This window comes from Pan troglodytes, chromosome 15, assembly GCF_028858775.2.
Source record: "Pan troglodytes isolate AG18354 chromosome 15, NHGRI_mPanTro3-v2.0_pri, whole genome shotgun sequence".
In the NCBI taxonomy this organism is placed as follows: Eukaryota; Metazoa; Chordata; class Mammalia; order Primates; family Hominidae; genus Pan; species Pan troglodytes.
The window spans coordinates 33,090,623-33,111,824 of NC_072413.2; the positions used below are offsets into that span (position 1 = coordinate 33,090,623).

At 42.7% G+C, this 21,202-nt stretch overlaps 1 protein-coding gene across 15 annotated transcripts in view; it reads right to left on the bottom strand.

Moving 5' to 3' along the window:
* Positions 1 to 21,202, bottom strand: part of BAZ1A (bromodomain adjacent to zinc finger domain 1A) — a 174,992-nt gene that overhangs the window by 110,260 nt on the left and 43,530 nt on the right. For 7 of the 15 annotated variants that reach the window (XM_063793308.1, XM_054666483.2, XM_063793306.1 and 4 more), the window contains exons 1-2: positions 11,647 to 11,785; positions 11,001 to 11,171 (exon numbers count right to left, since the gene is read on the bottom strand). In XM_063793308.1, the coding sequence (XP_063649378.1) occupies positions 11,001 to 11,113 (113 nt within the window). In that variant the 5' untranslated portion in view covers positions 11,114 to 11,171; positions 11,647 to 11,785. Of the gene's footprint in view, positions 1 to 11,000; positions 11,172 to 11,377; positions 11,462 to 11,646; positions 11,849 to 21,202 lie in introns of those variants that run through there. The other 8 variants (XR_010151086.1, XM_054666477.2, XM_003314393.6 and 5 more) reach the window with 3 other exon arrangements.

Genomic DNA, 21,202 nt, shown 5'->3' on the forward strand with positions numbered 1-21,202 from the left:
AAGGGCAGTGGTACAATCACCTAGGATCAAGCATTCTGTCTTGCCTCAGCCTCCTGAGTATTTGGGACTACAGGTGCACACCAGGACACTCACCTAATTTTTTTGAGAGTGTAGAGATGGGGTCTCACTATGTTGCCCAGGATGGTCTCAACCTCCTGGGCTCAAGCTATCTTCCCACTTCAGCCTCCCAAAGTGTTAAGATTATAGGAATGAGCCACCACGCCCAGCCTGTTTGAATTTTTATTTTTATTTACGTATTTACTTTCCAGAGACAGAATCTCATGCTGTTGCCCAGGCTGGAGTGCAGTGGTACGATCTTAGCTCACTGCAAATTCTGCCTCCCTGGTTCCAGCAATTCTTGTGCCTCAGCCTCCCAAGTAGCTGGGACTACAGGTACATACCACTATGCCTGGCTAATTTTTGTATTTTTAGTAGAGATGGAGTTTCATCATGTTGGCCAAGCTGGTCTTGAACTCCTGGCCTCAAGCAATTCACCACCTCAGCCTCCCAAAGTGCTGGGATTAGAGGCATGAGCCACCGCATTCAGTCCTGTTTAAATTTTTTTAATGAGCATTACTCATATATCATTTTGCAATAATTTTTTTTGAATGGAGTCCCACTCTGTCACCCAGACTGGAGTGCAGTGGTGCGATCTCAGCTCACTGCAACCTCCGCCTCCCAGATTCAAGTGATTCTCCTGCCTCAGCCTCCTGAGTAGCTGGGATTACAGATGCGCGCCATTTTTGTATTTTTAGTAGAGACGGGGTTTCACCATGTTGGTCTCGAACTCCTGACCTCGTGATCCACCCACCTCAGCCTCCCAAAGTGCTGGGATTATAGGCGTGAGCCACCGCACACAGCGCAATAAATTTTTTTTTTTTTTAAAGACAGAGTCTCGCTCTGTCACCCAGGCTGGAGTGTAGTGGCATGATCTTGGCTCACTGCAACCTCCGCCTCCCAGGTTCAAGGGATTCACCTGCCTCAGTCTCCCAAGTAGCTGGGACTAAAGGCACATGCCACCATGCCTGGCTAGTTTTTTGCATTTTCAGTAGAGATGGGGTTTCACCATGTTAGCCAGGATGGTCTTGATCTCCTGACCTGGTGATCTGCCCACCTCAGCCTCCCAAAGTGCTAAAATTACAGGCGTGAGCCACCACGCCCAGCCAATATAATTTTTTTTAAATGTAAAAAGCCCACTGTGGTAGCATGAGCCTGTAATTCGAGCTACTCCGGAGGCCGAGGCAGGAGAATTGCTTCGGTCCAGGAGTTCAAGGCTACAGTGAGCCACAATCATGCCACTGCACTCCAGCCTGTGTAAGAATGAGACTGTCTGAAAAAAAATTTTTTTATATATATGCATATGGTTATACATATGCAAAAGGGTTAACAATGGCTGCCTCTAAGTGGTAAGATACAGGTAAAATTTTTTCCTGCTTTATACTTTGTACTACTTTTCTATAATTATATGTAACCATATAATTCATTATTCTTCAATTTTTCTCCTTCCTGAAATCTTTACTTCTCCCGTCATTCTAAAAGTACTTAAACTGTTATATGTCTATTTCCTGGTTAGCACATCTATCTGTGTAGGTTATCTCTATTAGTTTGATCTCCAAAAATTGGGGGCAATTCCATTTAGATTGTTTCCTTTGTACATCTCTATAGAACAACTTTTTAAAAAGGTATCTATGGAAATAAAGCAAGAGAAACTAATCATACCTTAACTTAAATGAGATCTACAGAAATAGCATGCATATGCCAAGTTATATGGCTCTTAATTCAGTACAAAGAAGATCCTTTTGAACTAAAGTTTAGTTCAGGAAATAATCGGTGTATATCATCAAAAATACAAAGTAAAAAGCAGTTATCCTTATAAGATAGAAGGCAGATATCCTAAGAATTCAGAGAAAGGGAAGGGAAGAATTCAGAAGGTAAAAAAAGATTTTTAAAAATACTATTAGAACTTTTTTGGGGGGAAGTAATGTTAACAGGTAGGTCTTAGCCAGACACGATGGCTCATGCCTGTAATCCCAGCACTTCGGCAGGCTGAGGCAGGAGGATCACTTGAAGCCAGGAGTTCGAGACCAGACTGCGCAACAAAGCGAGACCCTGTCTCCACCAAAAATTGAAGAAAAAAATTAGCCAGGGGGCGCACATCTATAGTCCTTGCTACTCAGGAGGCTGAGGTGGGAAGAGCACCTGAACCCAGGAGTTCAAGGCTGCAGTGAGCTATGATTACACCACTGCACTCCAGCCTGAGTGACAGAGCACAACCCTGTTTCTTAAAAAAGTTCTAGTTCAGGCACGGTGGCTCACATCTGTAATCCCACCACTTTGGAAGATTGAGGCAGGAGAAATGCTTAAGCCCAAGAGCTCAAGACCAGCCTGGGTGACACGGCAAAACCCAGTCTCTACTAAAAACGGAAAAATTAGCCAGGTCCACGTGGTGGCACATGCCTGTAGTCCTAGCTACTCAGGAGGCTGAGGCAGGAGGAGCACTTCAGCCCGTGAGGCCGAGGTTGCAGTGAGCCAAGATCGCACCATTGCACTCTAGCCTGGGTGACAGAGTAAGACAATATCTCAAAAAAAAAAAAAAAAAAAAAAAGAAAGGAAAAAAGTTCTAACTTTTTCCTATAGAAACAAACATATCTATAATATTTAGCTTCTCAAACCAGTACATAGTTAGCACATAATGTACATTGGTATACTTTTTTCCTCTTTTTTAAAATTGATATATAACAGTTATACATATTAATACCTGTATACAATGTGTAATGATCAAATCGGGGTAACTGGGATATCCATCACATGAAGTATACTTCTAATAACTTAAACAATACTTAGTATTGCTTGAGAAAATTATACTTCAAATCTAAATATCTTATACTTTAGTCTGTAAGCCAGTGCTAGTAGAAATAGAATGGTTAGTCACATGTATAATTTTAAATTTTCTAGTGGTCACATTTAAAAATTTTAAAATAAAAATAACCCAATATATCACAAAATAATTTCATTTCAATACGTAATAAACATTTTAAAAATTGAGATACTTTACTTACATTCTTCTTTAAAAAAAAAAAAAAATCCGCCGGTCATGGTGGCTCACGCCTGTAATCCCAGCACTTTGGGAGGCCGAGGCAGGCAGATCGCGAGGTCAGGAGATCGAGTACATGCTGGCTAACACAGTGAAACCCCGTCTCTACTAAAAATACAAATAATTAGCCAGGCGTGGTGGCACGCGCCTGTAGTCCCAGCTATTGGGGAGGCTGAGGCAGGAAAATCACCTGAACCCGGGAGGTGGAGGTTGCAGTGAGCTGAGATTGTGCCACTGCACTCCAGCCAGGGCAACAGAGCGAGACTGTCTCAAACAAAAAAAAAGAAAAAAAAATCCAATGTATATTTTACATTTATGTCTATCTTAATTCGGACTAATCACATTTCAAGTACTTAATAACCCATCTGGCCAAGTAATGGCTCCTGTTCTGGACAGCACAGCTCTAGCCACAGCAGCTAAGTGCCTGGGGTATTGAGTAGGCCACGCATGGGATATTTCATGCCATGGCAGGGGGACAGCTAAACGCAGTGAAGTGCAACAAACACGATTTAGATTTAACACTGCCTAAAAATACCAAGAACAGCAATGGCACAAATGCCACAACCAGTGATGTACAGCTGCCCTTTTATACCCCAAGGTTTCTACTATCTCCTACAAAATGTTTGTGCCATTTGTTTCCTTTGTGTCTATTTACTCTACAAAGTTATTGTTACATTATAGCTTCACTGTGCGCAAAGACTTACCCTAAGGAGGCAGGACATGCTACCACAGTGGCCAATTTAAGGGAGAAAAGTCCAAGGGTCATCTCTCCCCTACTCATAACCCCCTAACAGCACAGCACCATCTCTAACATTACACACCTTCACTTTCTCCCACTTCTGTAATTCTGCTCACACTTTACCCATTTATCATACACATTTAAATGTGCAGAATTTGTTAATACTGAATTCTAGGGGGTTGGTTACAATGCCTCTTCAATTTCTACATTATTAAGAATGTAACTAATGAAACTTACAAGAAATACATTTTACTACTGTGAGCAAAAATGATAACATACAAAGTATTTTTATATGAATGTAAATTTAGGCTAATACAGGTTATTAATGTCAGATTTATGACTGCGCTCTTTCAATCATCCTCTTCACTAAAGATGGGCATCCTACTGGCACAGAGACCAAACCCTGCCCTCCACCTGTTTTTGTAGATTTTTTGGGGAACACAACTATACCCGTATTTTTAGGTGTTGTCAATAACTGCTTTCTCACTACATTTGCACAGTTGGATAGGTACAAGAGACCCTATGGCCAAGCAAAGCCTGAAATACTGATTATCTGGCCCTTTGTGGAAAAAATTTGATGACCCCTCCTCTTTACCATTATTTCATAAGGAAAAGTTGCTGAGTTACAAGGGACTTTCTTAAGAACGCACCTGTAATATGAAGTCAACCAACACTCTGGTGAACAAACTGAGGAACAAAGTGCAACATACTATTAATTTGTTGGGTATTGGGAAAACTAAAAAACTAAAAACCTAGTAGGGGAAGATTAAATTGTGACATAAAAATCAGAAACTAGGCCGGGTGCTGTGACTCACACCTGTAATCCCAGCACTTTGGGAGGCCGAGGCGGGTGGATCACAAGTCAGGAGGTCAAGACCAGCATAGCCAAGATGGTGAAACTCCGTCTCTACTAAAAATTCAAAAATTAGCTGGGCACGGTGTCAGGAGCCTGTAATCCTAGCTACTCGGGAGGCTGAGGTGGGAGAATCGCTTGAACCAGGGTGGCAGAGGTTGCAGTGAGCCGAGATGGAGCCACTGCACTCCAGCCTGGGCGACACAGTGAGACTCCGTCTCAAAAAAAAAAAAAAACAGAAACAAAGTACAATTCAGATAAAAACAAAGTGTACTCTACTTAGGGGCCAAAACACACTCATTCTCTCTATGTATGTAAGTATGTATGTATGTATGTATGTGTGTGTGTGTGTGTGTGTAATACATGTATATATATAATATATACGTATATATTATATACGTATATATAATATATACATATATATAATATATATACGTATGTATATATGTATAATATATATGTGTGTATGTATATATATAATATATACGTATGTATATATGTATAATATATACGTATATGTACATATATATGTATATATAATATATACGTATATGTACATATATATGTATATATAATATATACGTATGTATATATGTATAATATATATGTGTGTATGTATATATATAATATATACGTATGTATATATGTATAATATATACGTATATGTACATATATATGTATATATAATATATACGTATATGTACATATATATGTATATATAATATATACGTATATGTACATATATATGTATATATAATATATACGTATATATTATATATGTGTATATATACTCGATCTCGGGAGATCGAGACCATCCTGGCTAACACGGTGAAACCCCGTCTCTACTAAAAATACAAAAAAATTAGCCAGGCTTGGTGGCATATGCCTGTAGTCCCAGCTGCTCGGGAGGCTGAGGCAGGAGAATGGCATGAACCTGGGAGGCGGAGCTTGCAGTGAGCCGAGATCTCATGACTGCACTCTAGCCTGGGTGGTAGGGCCAGACTCCGTCTCAAAATAAATAAATAAATAAATAAAATAAAATAACATAAAATCAGATAATTCTTAGCAAATGCCCCTAAAATGTAAGTGCACTCAATAAATATTATCAATTCTTATTGTTCAGGTACCACATGTGCAGAGAGATCCTAGAAGAATAACCAGTATGGTAGAGAAACAATGTCAGAAAAACTCATGTTTTCAAGAGAGAAAGTTAGACATTTGGAAGGGGAGCAGAAAGAGACAGAACTATCTCAAACATCTGAAGATATTTCTTCTTGTCAGCTCCTGAGGGCAAATGTAGGAAACAACAGAAATTCTAGGAAGAAAGAGTTTTTGAATCATTATTATAGGTAGTATGGGGCAAACAACAAGGCAGGTCCACAAGTTCTTAGGATGGTTTTCATTGTGTTTTGATGGATAACATATATTAGACTATCAGTGAACACACAAAATCCAATCAGGATGACCCAACTATAAAATTGTAGCAACTGCTTGTGGTAGACTGTTTGCAAAGAGGTCTAAAGGTGTGCAGGCTCCTTTGAAATATGACATTCATGCTCTTCTCACCAAGAGCTGGAGTCTATTTCATGACCTCTTGAATCTGGGCTGACCTTGTAATCTGTTTTGACCAAAATAATAAAGAAATGATATTGAGTGACTTCCATTCTCACCCTCTTGAAACTCTAAGACCACCATGTGAAACAGCCTCTTTCTGAGGTTGAAAGACCACACGGTAACTAAAACCATCCCAGCTGAGTTCCCAGACCTGTGACTGAGGCTCTTACTCCAACCTGCCTCAGCCTAGCCTCCAGCTGACTGCAGCTAAGTGAGTGAGCCCAGAGGAAACCAGCAGAAAACAAATTGGCAATCCACAGAATAGTGAGCAAATAAAATGGGTTGTTATTTTGAGCCACCAAGTTTTGGGGTAGGTTGTTACTACAACCTACAATATTGCAGTAACTGATCAATGTATTGTCTGAAGAAAAAATGTATTTAAAACATCTGAAACTAAGTACGTGTCTGCTAAGTAGACAAAAGATAAAATTCAAAAAGAAAAGCATTTAGGAATCTCTGCTATACCATCCAGGAAAAAAGGACTCATGGATCCAAGTATCAGGACAATACGGCAGGCTTATTCCTTAAAAAGGAGCTAAACATCTCATTTAAAGACACTAGCTAGGAAAATTATCCAACTTCCTTTGAAAACCCCATGCTCACCAAATAGCCTTTGATTATAACTAGATTTCACACATAACTGACCATTAGTGTAGGAATTGGTCAGTATGAAAGACATTCTTCCCTACTATAAATTGATGATGTTCTGATATGTCCATTGAATACCTAGAGCTTAATCATTTGGGGTATAGTAAAAAATCAAATGTCTAAGCAGACAGTACAGAGTGGTATCTACACAAAGATCTAGGCAGCCAGTTTAAATTCCAGGCAATGCCCCTATTTTCTTAGTGCATACTTCAACAGATATTAGGAAGAATTTTCCATAATAAGCACTATGTGATAGTAAACAGTAAAAAGAGCATAAATGCTAGAATAATTGATGTTAGAGTCTAGCATTATCAGTTACTAGAAAAATAATTTTGGACACCGTAATCTTGGATTTACTCCCCACCCCAACTTCAGTTTCCTCACCTGTAAAAGGAGGCTGTTGAAAGGACTGACTTATTAACAAGAGAGAGCAGATGAACAATGAAAACAGGATGCCTTGTAAGCTAGTTAAACCTCTTCCAATGAAAAGCCAGTGTGAAACATAATTTGGACCACCTGTTAGTGATGTTGTGGAAGAGAGTTATACATTTTGTATTGAAGGCTGAACTCACTCAAAGATGGGAAATATATTCCAAGTGTCTACATGGCTAAAAAAAAAGTTATTTTATTTATGAGATTAAGTCACTAGGTAATACAACAAATCATTTTCCTATCCCACAAGTCAAGAAATTCTGTATTCAGACCTGTTCCATTTTTTAACAATCCACAGCAAAAATAAACAAAATTGTTGTCGGCTAGCCAAAATTAAAGAATATTTTTATTTTTGTAGAAACAAGGTCTTACTATTTTGACCTGGCTGATCTCAAACTCTTGGCCTCAAGTGATCCTCCCACCTCAACCTCCCAAAATGTTTGGATTATAGGCATGAGCCACCGCACGCAGCCAGAATAAATCGTATTTAAGAGACTACATTATGCACCTTAGCTTACGCATTTGTCTGTAGTTGATGTGCTATTGAGTCTTCTTTACCTATGAAAAAGCAGGTCAATCAAGAGTTAGCAATTAGTTAAGGAGAATGTAGTAAGGAGCTTCTGCTACATAATCACTGAGGATGCATCCTGGCCAGTCACTGTCTCAAAGAGTTCAGGTTCTTGGAGAAGACAAAATGTGAGGCACAGGCCAAGTGCGGTGGCTCACGCCTGTAATCCCAACACTTTGGGAGGCCGAGGCAGGTGGATCACCTGAGGTCAGGAGATCCAGACCATTCTGGCCAACATGATGAAACCCCGCCTCTACTAAAAATACAAAAATTAGCTGGGCGTGGTGGCAGGCTCCTGTAGTTCCAGCTACTCGGGAGGCTGAGGCAGAGAATGCTTGAACCCGGGAGGCAGAGGTTGCAGTGAGCCGAGATGGCACCACTGCACTCCAGCCTGGGCGACAGGGTGAGACTCCGTCTCAAAAAAAGAGCAGCCTGCAGAGGTTTCCGTCATAGTTTTTCCAGAGTTGTTCCAAAGGTCAGGTTACCATACTACAGACCACCATATCCACGTACCACAAATGCATTTTTGGAAAGATCTCTTTGTAATCATTTGCGAGAAACAGAAAGTAATTCAAAATGTAACATGATTAAATGGCAGTCTTCTTCCAATTTTGTCAAAATTATTTCCGTTCAGTCATAGAAACCTAAGAACATCAGCAATACTCCTTAATTCAGGGTAAATGGTCAAATACCTTTGCTCCCAAACCAGTAATCTCTCTGGGACTGCCTGTAATTTCCAAAAGCCCAAACACTTCAGCATAAGGGAAAAAACAAAAATTGAAAATAAAAACCTAGTTATTTAAAATGTTTAAATGCCCTAAGACTACAAAGGATACAATTCCTTAATATTAATGGAAGATAAGACTAGGCTTGGTGGTTCACGCCTATAATTCTAGCACTTTGGGAAACCAAGGCAGGCAGATCACTTGAACTCAGGAGTTCAAGACCAGCCTGGGCAACACGACGAAACCCCGTCTCTATGAAAATACAAAAATTAGCCAGAGTGGTGGCATGCACCTGCAATCCCAGCCACTCAGGAGGCTAAGGTGGTAAGGTGGGGGGGATTGTTTGAGCCCACGAGGTGGAGGCTGCAGTGAGCCAAGATTGTGCCACTGCACTCCAGCCTGGGCGACAGAGCGAGAACCTGTCTCAAAATAAGTAAATAAATAAAAATAATGGAAGACAGATAGTTCTGGAACGCGAAAAATCTGTATTTCAGCAATTCAGATTTCTCCATGGTTAGAATAATTCAGCTCAAGAACCAAAGTGCCTTAAGAGTGTTTAATTCACAAAGGATAACAGTCATATTCATCCGACCCTCTAAAAGTGAGAAAAGCCTCTTTAAAAGACTGCTTACGTGGAAGGAGAAAGCAGTTTGAAATTTAAGCCTATTTACTATTTTGTTGATACTCTTAGTTTTTTTTTAATCATAATTGTTAGCAAGGCCTGTAGCTTTAAAATCCTAAAAAAAAAAAAAAAAAAAAACAAAACAAAAAAAAAAAACCTTGTCCAATTACCTAATCCAAGTTCACTTAACTAGTTACGAGAACTCTATTTGAGTAACAAAACAAGTCTCTACAGGAGCAGAGCGAGACGTGCACTCCTACTTAAAAGTACTGTCTGACGAAAAGTACTCTACTTCTCTGGATATAACATGTTTAACGTGTAACCCTTTCTGTGGAGCTGAAGAAAAAGGTTTACTTAAAATAAATGCTCAAAGGAACTTTTCTAACCTCACTATTCATTTCTTAGGTACAGTTTGCCCAAAACCCTCCCTTGATCAAGCCCCCACTCAGAAAAGGTGCCTCCTTACACGCGACGTTACTTGGTTGCTATTACACTTGGTTTGCAAGCTACAAAGGGACTCCTTTTGAGTGCAGAGGATAAAGCATAAGAAAAAGAGAGGATCACCCTCTTCGAGTGATTGATCAAGTCAGGTTCTCACTTAGAGATCCTGTTTAAACACAAGACGCTAAAACACACCCCCTTGCTCCGTGTCACAGGACTAGATCTCTTGGGATAAATTAAGCGACGGGCTGAAAATGTAGGAGCTGTAACTACACCAGCAGCTCCGCGTTCTTATCAAAACAATAGCGAGTGGCACATGTCAGGCAGCCCACATGCGCAGGCGGATAAAGCGGCGCCTGGCTGAGTCTGGAGTTGAACTTGTCTTAACCCCCTCCCCCAACACCCTCCACCGCGCTCCCGGCTATGCGAAAGTGAAAACGAGGGGCGCCCAAGGCCCTGCTTCTTCCCCCTTCCTCTTCCCCTTGCCCAGCCGCGACTTCTTCCTCACTGATCTCCCGGGGGCGGAGACGCTGAGTTCCCCGGAGACGAGAGTTAGTCACCAAGAAGAGGCGGTGACAGACAGCGCGGCTCGCGTCGCACTCCGAGGCCTAGCAGCGCCGGACCGGAGGCCGCGGACGGAGGCTCTCGCGTCCCGCGCCCTCCACCCCTGGCCCGTAGGGACGCCCCCTCCTTCCCTTCTAGAGCGAGTCTCAACTCCGCTCCTCTCTCCCCTACCCCAGGCAGCTCCAACGTCAGACCCCACTCCCGACTGAGAAAACGAAGCCCAGCCCAGTCGTTTCCTGCCCGCCGGGGCAGGAATTCCCTTCCCCGGCCCAGGGACTGCGGCCCCACGTCGCTGACCCTAGCGGGGATCCCCTCGGCCGCCGGGAGGGGATCCCGGAACTGGCCCCGGAGTGCGCGTGTGGCCGCGGCGGGGAGGGGCGAGGCGGGGAGTTTCCGCCGCCCCGCGGCCAGGAGGGCGGGAGGGCGACAGCAGCGGCTAGGAGCGGTCCCCGAGGCCGGCCAGGGACCCCAGCCTCCTCCGCCACTACCAACCCGCGTTCCCCACGCGCGCCGCCGCCAGTTGGCCCCGCGCGTTCTCCAGGTGGAGGCCAGGAGGCAGAGAACCGCGGGCCCGGGGGCCACCCGTCACTTTCAAGTCGCCCCGCCAGAAGCCCAGGGCGAGGAAAAGGAGAGAGACAAAAGGGCGCTGCGGGGGGAGTCCCCACACCCCCCGCGGCCCCGCACACGGCCCGGCTCTTACTCGTAGTGGCGGAAGATCTCGTTGGTGACTTTACAGTAGAAAACTTCCTCGTCGGGCCGCAGGTCCGCGGGCGGCTTCTGTCTCACAAACGGCTTTCGGTGTAGCAGCGGCATCTCCCGTCCGCCCGCGGGCTCGCCTGGACCCTCGGCCGCCCGCGCCGGCCCCGCTTCCCTATCAAAATTGGAGGGAAAGGAAAGCCGGTAAGGTGGGGAGCCCTCGGCGGCAGCGTGGGCCGGTCCGCGCGCTGGGAGAAGCTCGGCTGCCTTTTGTGTGACTGACGCGCCGCGGCCGCTACCGGAGCCGAGTTCGTTCCTGCCGCTGCCCGGGTGTCGAGCGAGCGGAGCCGCCGCCGCCCCTGCCCCCCGAGCGCGCCCTACCTCCTCTCGGCCTGCCGCCGCCTCACAATGGGGCAGGACGCCCCGCCGCGGGGGGCAGTGCGGGAGCGGCGGCGGCCCCCTCCCCCAGCGCCGGCTCCTCGCCCGCCGCCGCCGCCAGGCTCACAACGTGCTCGGCGCGCAGCTGGCCGGCCGGCCAGCCCAACGCCGCCAGAGCGCTCGCCGCGGGCGGACCCCGGAGCTGCTCCGCTTTGTTCCCGGCTCGCCTCCACTTCCCGGCCGGCGCCGGCCGGCTCCCGAGCGACCCTCACCTGCGATCACGCCGACTGCCACTTGTCCACCTTCTCCACTACAAAGGCAACGAGGGGAGACCCCGTCCTCCCAGGGGACCGCCTCTCTCCGGCCCCGCCGCGCCCCTGGCTGCCGCTTCTCCCGCTGCCACTGCCAGACTCCGCGCGGGGAATTGCGTCCCACCGCCACTTCCCCGCCTCTCGGAGCTCCTGGGAAGTTTCTGATCTACTTTCGGCTCTGAAGGAGGAAGAGCTGTTGGGAGGAGCTTTTCACTCCTCGCTTCTACCTTTTTATTGGCTACTCGATGACTTTTACAGCCTGTCACTGATACAGGAAGAGACAGCGGAGAGCCTGGGAGAACTACATTATTAATTAATGGAGCAACCCCTCGTGAAGATTCAGAAGCATCCTCCATGTTTGAGATTATCAGCCAAAAGATCTAGGGAAAGCGCTGGGGGTTCATAAACACATGGCTAACAAAGTAAAGCCTTCAAGTCTGGCACAGACGCTTGACTACACGATGGGAAAAGGGATTCCAATTACGATTTAACTTGTATTTTAAAGATGAGAAAAGAAATGAATAAGAAAATTTGTTGCTATTTTTCTTCTTCCAAATTAGAATCTATATCTCTAAAAATACTTTGCATGTTTAGTAAACATCCATCTTGAACAGAAGATACCTTGACATCAGTTCTATTTAATACTTATGGCAATTAAGAGATTTAGAGAGCAGAGGAAAAGACCAAAAAAAAAAAGTATGTGTTACAAAGTGTCATCATGCTTGTAGGACCCCAGCATTCTTGAAACTAACGCACCTTTAAAAAGTAATATTTACACTGCTGTAAATATTTGCAAAGTATCAATGTTTAATTCACTTAGAATTTTAAGGATTATGGATTTACTAGCGAAAATTCCCCTAAAGCAACTTTCCCATATCAGTAACTTTTATTTAGGGAAACAAGTTTAATGTACATAATACATGTGACCTTGGAATTCAATAGAATTTTCGAAACTAGAAGTAACTCAGAACGTTCACTAGATGTGTTTTAAAGTCTTTTTTGATACTGTCCTTAACATTTGCTTATTTGCAAATTAATATGTAAGAATGAGTCTAAAAGTAAGTTTTAGGAATGGTTATTCGACAAAGATGTTATTCCTATTACCAATACTGCGAAATGATAATTACAGAAACAATGTGGGATCCGTTTTATAACTTCAAATTTAAGTTCCTTTGTACTTTGGAGCAGAAAATGTAAGAAATCGAAATCAAGAGTTAGTATTTTTTATCTTTCAGGCTGGCTTTAACTGTTCATACACCTAGCGAAATAAACATTTGTGAAAGGCGTTATTCTTTGGGTGTTTTAAATTTCATTAATACTATTAATGCACCTTACTGTACAGAAGTCACAGAAGTTTGGAAATGCTCCTGTAAGTAGTAAGTATATACTTTAGTATCGGTAAACTCTTCAAATAAGAGTTTACAGATTTAATTTTTTTTTTTTTTTTGAGACAGAGTCTCACTCTGTCCCCCAGGCTGGAGTGCGGTGGCACGATCTCGGCTCACTGCAACCTCTACCTCCTGAGTTCAAGCGATTCTCCTGCCTCAGCCTCCCAAGTAGCTGGGATTACAGGCGCACACCACCACGTCCAGCTAATTTTTGTATTTTCAGTAGAGACGGGGTTTCACCATGTTGGCCAGGGTGGTCTCAAACTCCCGATCTCAGGTGATCCGCCAGCCTTGGCCTCCCAAAGTGCTGGGATTACAGGCGTGAGCTACCGCGCCCGGCCAAGATTTGATGTTTTAAACCTGTCTCCAACTAGTATACTGAGTGACAAGTTAGAATTCCCTGCCTACAAAGTATTTATTGGGCCGGGCGCGGTGGCTCATGCCTGTAATCCCAACACTTTGGGAGGCCAAGGCGGCCGGATCATGAGGTTAGGAGGCTGAGACCATGCTGGCCAACATGGTGAAACCCTGTCTCCACTAAAAGTAAAAAATTAGCTGGGCATGGCGCTGGGTGCCTGTAATCCCAGCTGCTCGGGAGGCTGAGGCAGGAGGCGGAGGTTGTCCTGAGCCGAGATGGCGCCACTGCGCTCCAGCCTGGGCGACAGAGACTCCGTCTCAAAAAAAAAAAAAAAAAAAAAAAAAAACGTATTTATTGATCTACCAGGTGAAAAATTTAGAGCCCACAAAGGTAAACTCAAAAGGGGGATTGGGAAAATGGATAATTTTCAAGCTATATTGAAGCATCACCCTCACAACTCAAAATCCCAATTTAACAATTAAGCTAAATAAAGATGAAATTCTTTCTGAATACGTCAGTATTTATATTTATTAGATCTTACTGTTCAATAAGTCATTCAAATCATGATCAAAAGTCGTTATTTTATTATTAAATACAAATATTTAAGTTGGGTTTTTTCTTATACTAGCTTAAAATTTTATTCTATTCCATCAAAAGCTATCATGCTCAGTTTTCTCATGATCATACTCAAATTTCAATACTATCGTAACTTATTTCTCTGAATTATATACATATGGTTTATTTTAATGATTTGTGGCATTTAATGAATGTTATACAGTTGTTCATTGTTATTTCAGAACAATGTAAGTTTAGAAAATTATAATTAACATGTTCAAAAGTTTAATTTTAATGTGTTTATAATACTCAAATGAATAGACTACCTAAACTACCTCATGAAATAACATTTAAAGTATTCTACACATTCACAACTAAAAGCTTACCTAATTTATGATCTATTTCTGTATTTTGGTATCATGATTTCTTCCCTGCTTTGTTAATTACTACTTCTTGGCTTTTGAGAATAAAAAGCTCATTGCTGTATTCAGAAAGTAGTTAAAGGATACTGTCATAACATAGGACTTTGTGTAAAAAAATTTTTTTGGAAATATTGTCAAGGAAACAAAGCTGAAGTGGCACACAAAAAAAGAAAGCAATGATATTAAAATTATTTAATTTTTAACAATTTAATTAAACATTTGTCAAGCTCCTTTTGTGTGCCAAGACACTGTACTAGCTCATGTAAGGGATACAATGTAAATAAATGTATCCTGGCTTCAAAAAATGTATAATCTTATAGGAAAGAGACAATGCAAATACAACCAATACAAGAATTATGTGAATCCTGATGATCACAAGTAATATAATGCAAAAAGAGAAGTAGAAAAGATTAGAATAAAATGTAGAAGGAAGACCCCAGGATCAGTCCTAAATGAAGTCATCTACAGGGCATGATTTGAAGGGCAACAGAGAACTCATGCTCCAACATATCCTCGCCAGTCTCAAGCGACAACCCCATCAATCTCCATTAGTCGTCCTTCAGCATGAAGACACGTAAAATGGGAATATTCTAGTTAGGCAGAACATATATTAATCTAATACTATCAAGACATAGTTTGATTAAAATATCAATTTTGAGACACATACTGCCTTAGAAGTAAAGACAAAACAAGACTATGGGCCAGGCGAAGTGACTCACACCTGTAATGCCAGCACTTTGGGAGGCCAAGGCAGGTGGATGAGGTCAGGAGTTCAAGACCAGCCTGACCAACATGGTGAAACCCTGTCTCTACTAAAAATACAAAATTAGCTGGGCATGGTGGCACACGCCTGTAATTCCAGCTACTTGGGAGGCTGAGGCAGGAGAATCACTTGAACCCAGGAGGCAGAGGTTGCAGTGAGCCAAGATCATGCCATTGCACTCCGGTTTGAGCAACAAGAGCAAAATTCCATCAAAGAAAAAAAAAAGACTGGAATTTTAAGTTTTATTATTTATTTATTTTTGAGACAGTCTCTTGCCCTGTTGCCCAGGCTAGGGTGCAGTGGCACGATCTCAGCTCATGCAACCTCTGCCTCCTGCGTTCAAGTGATTCTCCTGCCTCAGCTTCCCGAGTAGCCGGGATTACAGGTGCTTGCCACCATACCCAGCTAATTTTTGTATTTTAGGTAGAGACGGGGTTTCCCCATGTTGGCCAGGCTGGTCTCGAACTCCTGACTTCAGGTGATCCACTCGCTTTGGCCTCCCAAAGTGCTGGGATTACAGGCATGAGCCACCGCACCTGGCCCGGAACATTAATTTTTAAAGTTTGAGGCCAGGCGTGGTGGTTCATGCCTGTAATCCCAGCACTTTGGGACGCCGAGGCGGGTGGATCACAAGGTCAGGAGTTCGAGACCATCCTGGCTAACATGGTGAAACCCCGTCTCTAATAAAAATACAAAAAATTAGCCAGGCATGGTGGCAGGCGCCTGTAGTCCCAGCTACTCGGGAGGCTGAGGCAGGAGAATGGTGTGAACCCAGGAGGCAGAGCTTGCAGTGAGCCAATATCCAGCCACTGCACCCCAGCCTGGGCGACAGAGTGAGACTCTGTCTCAAAAAGAAAGAAAGAAAGAAAAAAGTTTGAACTAGAACAATTTTCCTGCAGCTTCTATTAATATTGACTGATTAACTTAAGAAAGGCTTTATACTTAGGTGGTTTAGTGAGACAGTAATCACTTACACCTGAAAGAAACCTTTGGGACCTCTGTTAATTCTTCCATTTTGCACCTGAGGAAATTGAAGCTGAGGAACCAGAATCCAGGCCTCCTGAGTCTCCTTGTCCAGTCAGTGTCTTTACACCACACTGCTCTTTCTTTGGATTCAATAATAGCTAATTTTCTTATATACCCTACTCCCACCCCATTAATGAGCTAAAATACCATTATACATCCTTCCTAAAGTGCTCATATAGGGATAAGCTATATTACTGATGATTAGAAATAATTATTTTTGTTGCAGCTGTGTCCTTAACATTAAAAAATAAAAAGTAAAGAAATAATTATTTTTGAGAATCATCCAGGAAAGCAATGGGGTAATAAAAGTCATAGGCCGGGTGAGGCTGCTCATGCCTGTAATCCCAGCACTTTGGGAGGCTGGGGCGGGCAGATCACCTGAGGTCAGGAGTTCAAGACAAGCCTGGCCAACGTGGTGAAACCCCGTCTCTACTAAAAGTACAAAAATTGGCTGGGCGTGGTGGTGTGCGCCTGTAATCCCAGCTACTCGGGAAGCTGAGGCAGGAGAATCGTATGAACCTGGAAGGTGAAGGTTGCAATGAGCTGAGATCATGCCGTTGCACTCCAGCCTGGGGACAGAGTGAGACTCCGTCTCAAAAAAAAAAAAACCATAAATTTCTCTAATTGGACAGCTGACATGAGACCTATCTCCATGCTTCCATTAACACATCTAACAGATAGAAAATTTCATTTCCCTTACCTCTCAGCAATATTATAAAAGTACTTACAGTATAGCTGCCCAAGCTTTTCTGAGAAAGATGCCTTACAAATATATACAAGGAACATCTTTAGTTTTGCAATTCCTTTTCTCACATATCTCTAACATTTGTCTCAAGTCTTCTATGTTCTTTATAATGTCTTTCTAATGAATTCATGGCATTTTACCCATAAAAGATTTCTATATACAGTACTGTTATTTAGAAGCAATGTGTTTTCCTTTATATCTGAAACCAGTGGCCTAGTGTTAGAATAGTGGTTCTAGAACTTGGCTGCCCATTGGAAACACCTGAAGGGTTTTTGAAACATACTGGTGCTTGGGCCATATCCAGGCCCCAGGTCTCTGGGAAAGAGACCCAGGCATTGGGAGTTTAAAAATCTACTCAGGTAATTTAATGGACTGCCAAGGCTGAGAATTATTACTGTGCTCGGACTGTTGATGTTGAAGTGGTAATGTGGGCAAATTGGGAATTCATCTTTTTATTCAACCCCTTCTGATTAGAGTCATGAATTATGGGATGGTAGTTAAAGTTGAGAGAGTAGTCTATGGTCATCATCTTTATCACAGTAATACTTTACATTTAATGACTGTTTCCAGCTTGTCAAGGATTGTGCTAAGGGCTTTAAGGGAATCATCTCATCTCATGCAATTTTCACCTCAAACTAAGAAGTACTTATCACCATTTTACAGATGAAGCCAGTGAGGCTCTGAGACGTTAATTAAGTAGCATGCCCCAAACCATACAGTTCAGAAACAGGAAGGCCTAAATTCCAATCTTATCAACTCCAGAATCCAAGCTTCTTACTACTATTCTATATTTCCATAGGACTGACTTGCTAATCTAGCTCAGATATAAACTGAAACAGGGAACTCAGTACTATCCACTGAACAATTTAGAACTTGTAATGATTAAGAAGGTTTGTTAATCATAAAAGTACTAACGAAAACCATGGAAGATTTTTTAAAAAATTATCTCAAAAGAAGGAAAGCCTACTTATAAGAGAAAATACACAATATATAATTCTACAAAATAAAAATTTAGGCTGGGCACAGTGGCTCATGCCTATAATCCCAGTATTTTGGGAGGCCGAGGCAGGTGGATCACTTGAGCACAGGAGTTCAAGAACAGCCTGGGCAACATGGTGAAATCCCATCTCTACTGAAATACAAAAATTAGCCAGGTATGGTGGCACACGCCTGTGGTCCCAGCTACTCAGGAGTCTGAGGTGGGAGGATCATTTGGGCCCAGGAGGTTGAGGCTGCAGTGAGCCAAGATCTCACCACTGCACTCCAGCCTGGGCAACAGAGTGAGACCCTGTCTCAAAAATAAAATAATAAATAAAGTTCCGCATATAAAAGTTAACACAGGTCAGGCACAGTGGCTTACACCTGTAACCCCAGCACTTTGGGAGGCCGAGGCAGGTGGATCACCTGAGGTCAGGAGTTCAAAATCAGCCTAGCCAGCATGGCAAAAACCTGTCTCTACTAAAAATACAAAAATTAGCCAGGCTTGGTGGTGGGCTCCTGTAATCCCAATTACTCAGGGAGACTGAGGCATGAGAATCGCTTAAACCTGGGAGGCAGAGGTTGCAGTGAGCCGAGATCGTGTCACTGCACTCCAGCCTGGGCAACAGAGCAAGACTCCATCTCAAAAAACAACAACAACAAAAACAACGAAAAAAAGCTACCACAAAGTTGAAAGACAATAGCAAATTGGGGAAAAAAATCTTTGCAACTCGCTGACAAAGGGCTAATTTCCCTAATATATAAAGAGCTCCCATAAATAATAATAATAAATCACAATAACCCAACATAAACAGAAAAGGAAGCACAAATGGCTTTTCAAACATAAAAAACACTTTGGGAGGCTGAGGTGGAGAGATCACTTGAGGTCAGGAGTTTGAGACCAGCCTGGCCAATGTGTCGAAACCCCGTCTCTACTAAAAATACAAAAATTAGCCAGGCGTGGTGGCGTAGGTCTGTAGTACCAGCTACTTGGGAGGTTGAGGGTGGAAAATCGCTTGAAACCGGGAGGTGGAGGTTGCAGTGAGCTGAGATTGCACCACTGCACTCCGGCCTGAGAGGCAGAATGAGACCCTGCCTTAAAAATAAAAATAAAAGATATTCACTAACAAGACAAGTATAAATTAAAACTACACTGTGAGGCCGGGTATGGTGGCTCACACCTGTAATCCCAGCACTTTGGGAGGCCAAGGCAGGTGGATCACAAGGTCAGGAGTTTGAGACCAGCCTGGCCAGAATGGCAAAACCCTGTCTCTACTAAAAATACAAAAATGAGCTGGGCATGGTGGCACACGCCTGTAGTCCCAGCTACTCAGGAGGCTGAGGCAGGAGAATCACTTGACCCTGGGAGGTGGAGGTTGCAGTGAGCCGAGATCGCACCACTACATTCCAGCCTGGGTGACAGAGCAAGATTCCATCTCAAAAAAAAAAAAAAAAAAAAGAAAAGAAAAAGAAAGAAGTAAAATAAAAACACACACAAGGTACAGAAAAGTGTGTACGTTGTTTAAAAAATATTATAATATATATTTGCCTGATACATAAAATACATCTGGAAGGATATGTAAGAAAATAACACACTGGTTGCCTCTGAGAAAGGGGTGGCTAGGAGACAAGGATGAAAGGGAAACTTTTCAGCTGGGCATGGTGGCTCACACCTGCAATCCCAGCACTTTGGGAGGCCGAGGCGGGTGGATCACGAGGTCAGGAGTTTGAGACCAGCCTGACCAACATAGTGAAACCCCCTCTCTACTAAAAATACATATTAGCCAAGATTGCACCACTGCACTCCAGTCTGGGTGACAGAGCGAGACTTTGTCTCAAAAAAAAAAAAAAAAGAAAGGGAAACCTTTCACTGTTGAAAGATGAATAAAAAATTTAAAGACACAGAGGTTAGAAGGTAAAGAGGCAAGTCAGGACAGATAGCTGATGTAATAAAATCTTTCACTTCACAATCAGAAATATAAAGTTTAGAACTGCAAATAGAAAGTAAAAAATGTCTGTGTTAAATATTTTACAGGGCCTACCATAGTGTCTTTCCCAAGATAGGAGTTCAATACATATCTGTTGGATGGATGAATGGTTACATGGATATATAAAACACAAATTTAACTTGATTATAGTGAGAGAAATAGAGTCAGATAACTGCTTTCATCTTAACCTGGAAATAGAATTGAGATTACACATTTCTGAAAAATTCTATCTAGATCACCTACGTTTATAGTTATTTACCAACTTACAAAATAAATCATACTATGTTCAACCAGAGAGATTTTTTGTTGTTTTTAAAAATAAGACATATAAGGAATAATCAGACATAAAAACCGTTTGACTCCAATAACTTACAATGTGCTTTAAAAGAAGAGTCCTCACATTGCACTGCCTGTATCCACAGACTACCTGGCCATTATGGAAGGAGAGGTAGAACTAAGACAAAATTCAGAACCCAGGTCTGAAAGTATTTTTGCTAAATTCTAACCTAAGAGTTCCTGACAAAACGTGCTAATGCTATAGGTTCCTATAAAATAAAAACATTTAGGATTTTCTCCTTTTTATTTTTGTTGCCATCATCACACCTGGAAGCCAGGAATCATAATAACCGCTCTATTTTCTCTAATTCAAATGTTTGGACTGGGTGTGGTGGTTCACGCCTATAATCCTAACATTTTGGGAGGCCAAGGTCAGAGGATTGCTTGAGGCCAGGAGTTCAAGGCCAGCTTGTGCAACAAAGCGAGACTCCATCACTAACTCAAAAAAAATAAAAAAAAAAAAGTTTGTGTTGAAACACCATCTCATTTCCTTACCACAACTGAAATTTCTTTTTTTTAGCTGAAAAAAAGATCATTTCATTTCAAGCTACCAGTAAACTGTTTCTCAATCACTTCTCAGCATGTAGACGCCACATTCATGGCCCCTGGAAGCCAGTTTATCTACCAGAATAAGCATCTTGCCCGATTCAAGTACAAAAACCAAATTTCTCTATACTAAACACCTTTCTTTGTCCCATTTCTTTCCTTTTCTTTTCTTTTCTTTCTTTTTTTTTTTGAGACAGAGTCTCGTTCTGTTGCCCAGGCTGGAGTGCAGTGGCGTGATCTCGGCTCACTGCAACCTCCGCCTCCCGGGTTCAAGTGATTCTCCTGCCTCAGCCTCCTGAGCAGCTGGGATTACAGCTGTGTGCCACCATGACTGACTAATTTTTGTATTTTTAGTAGAGACGGGGTTTCACCTTGTTGGTCAGGCTGGTCTCCAACTCCTGACCTCGTGATC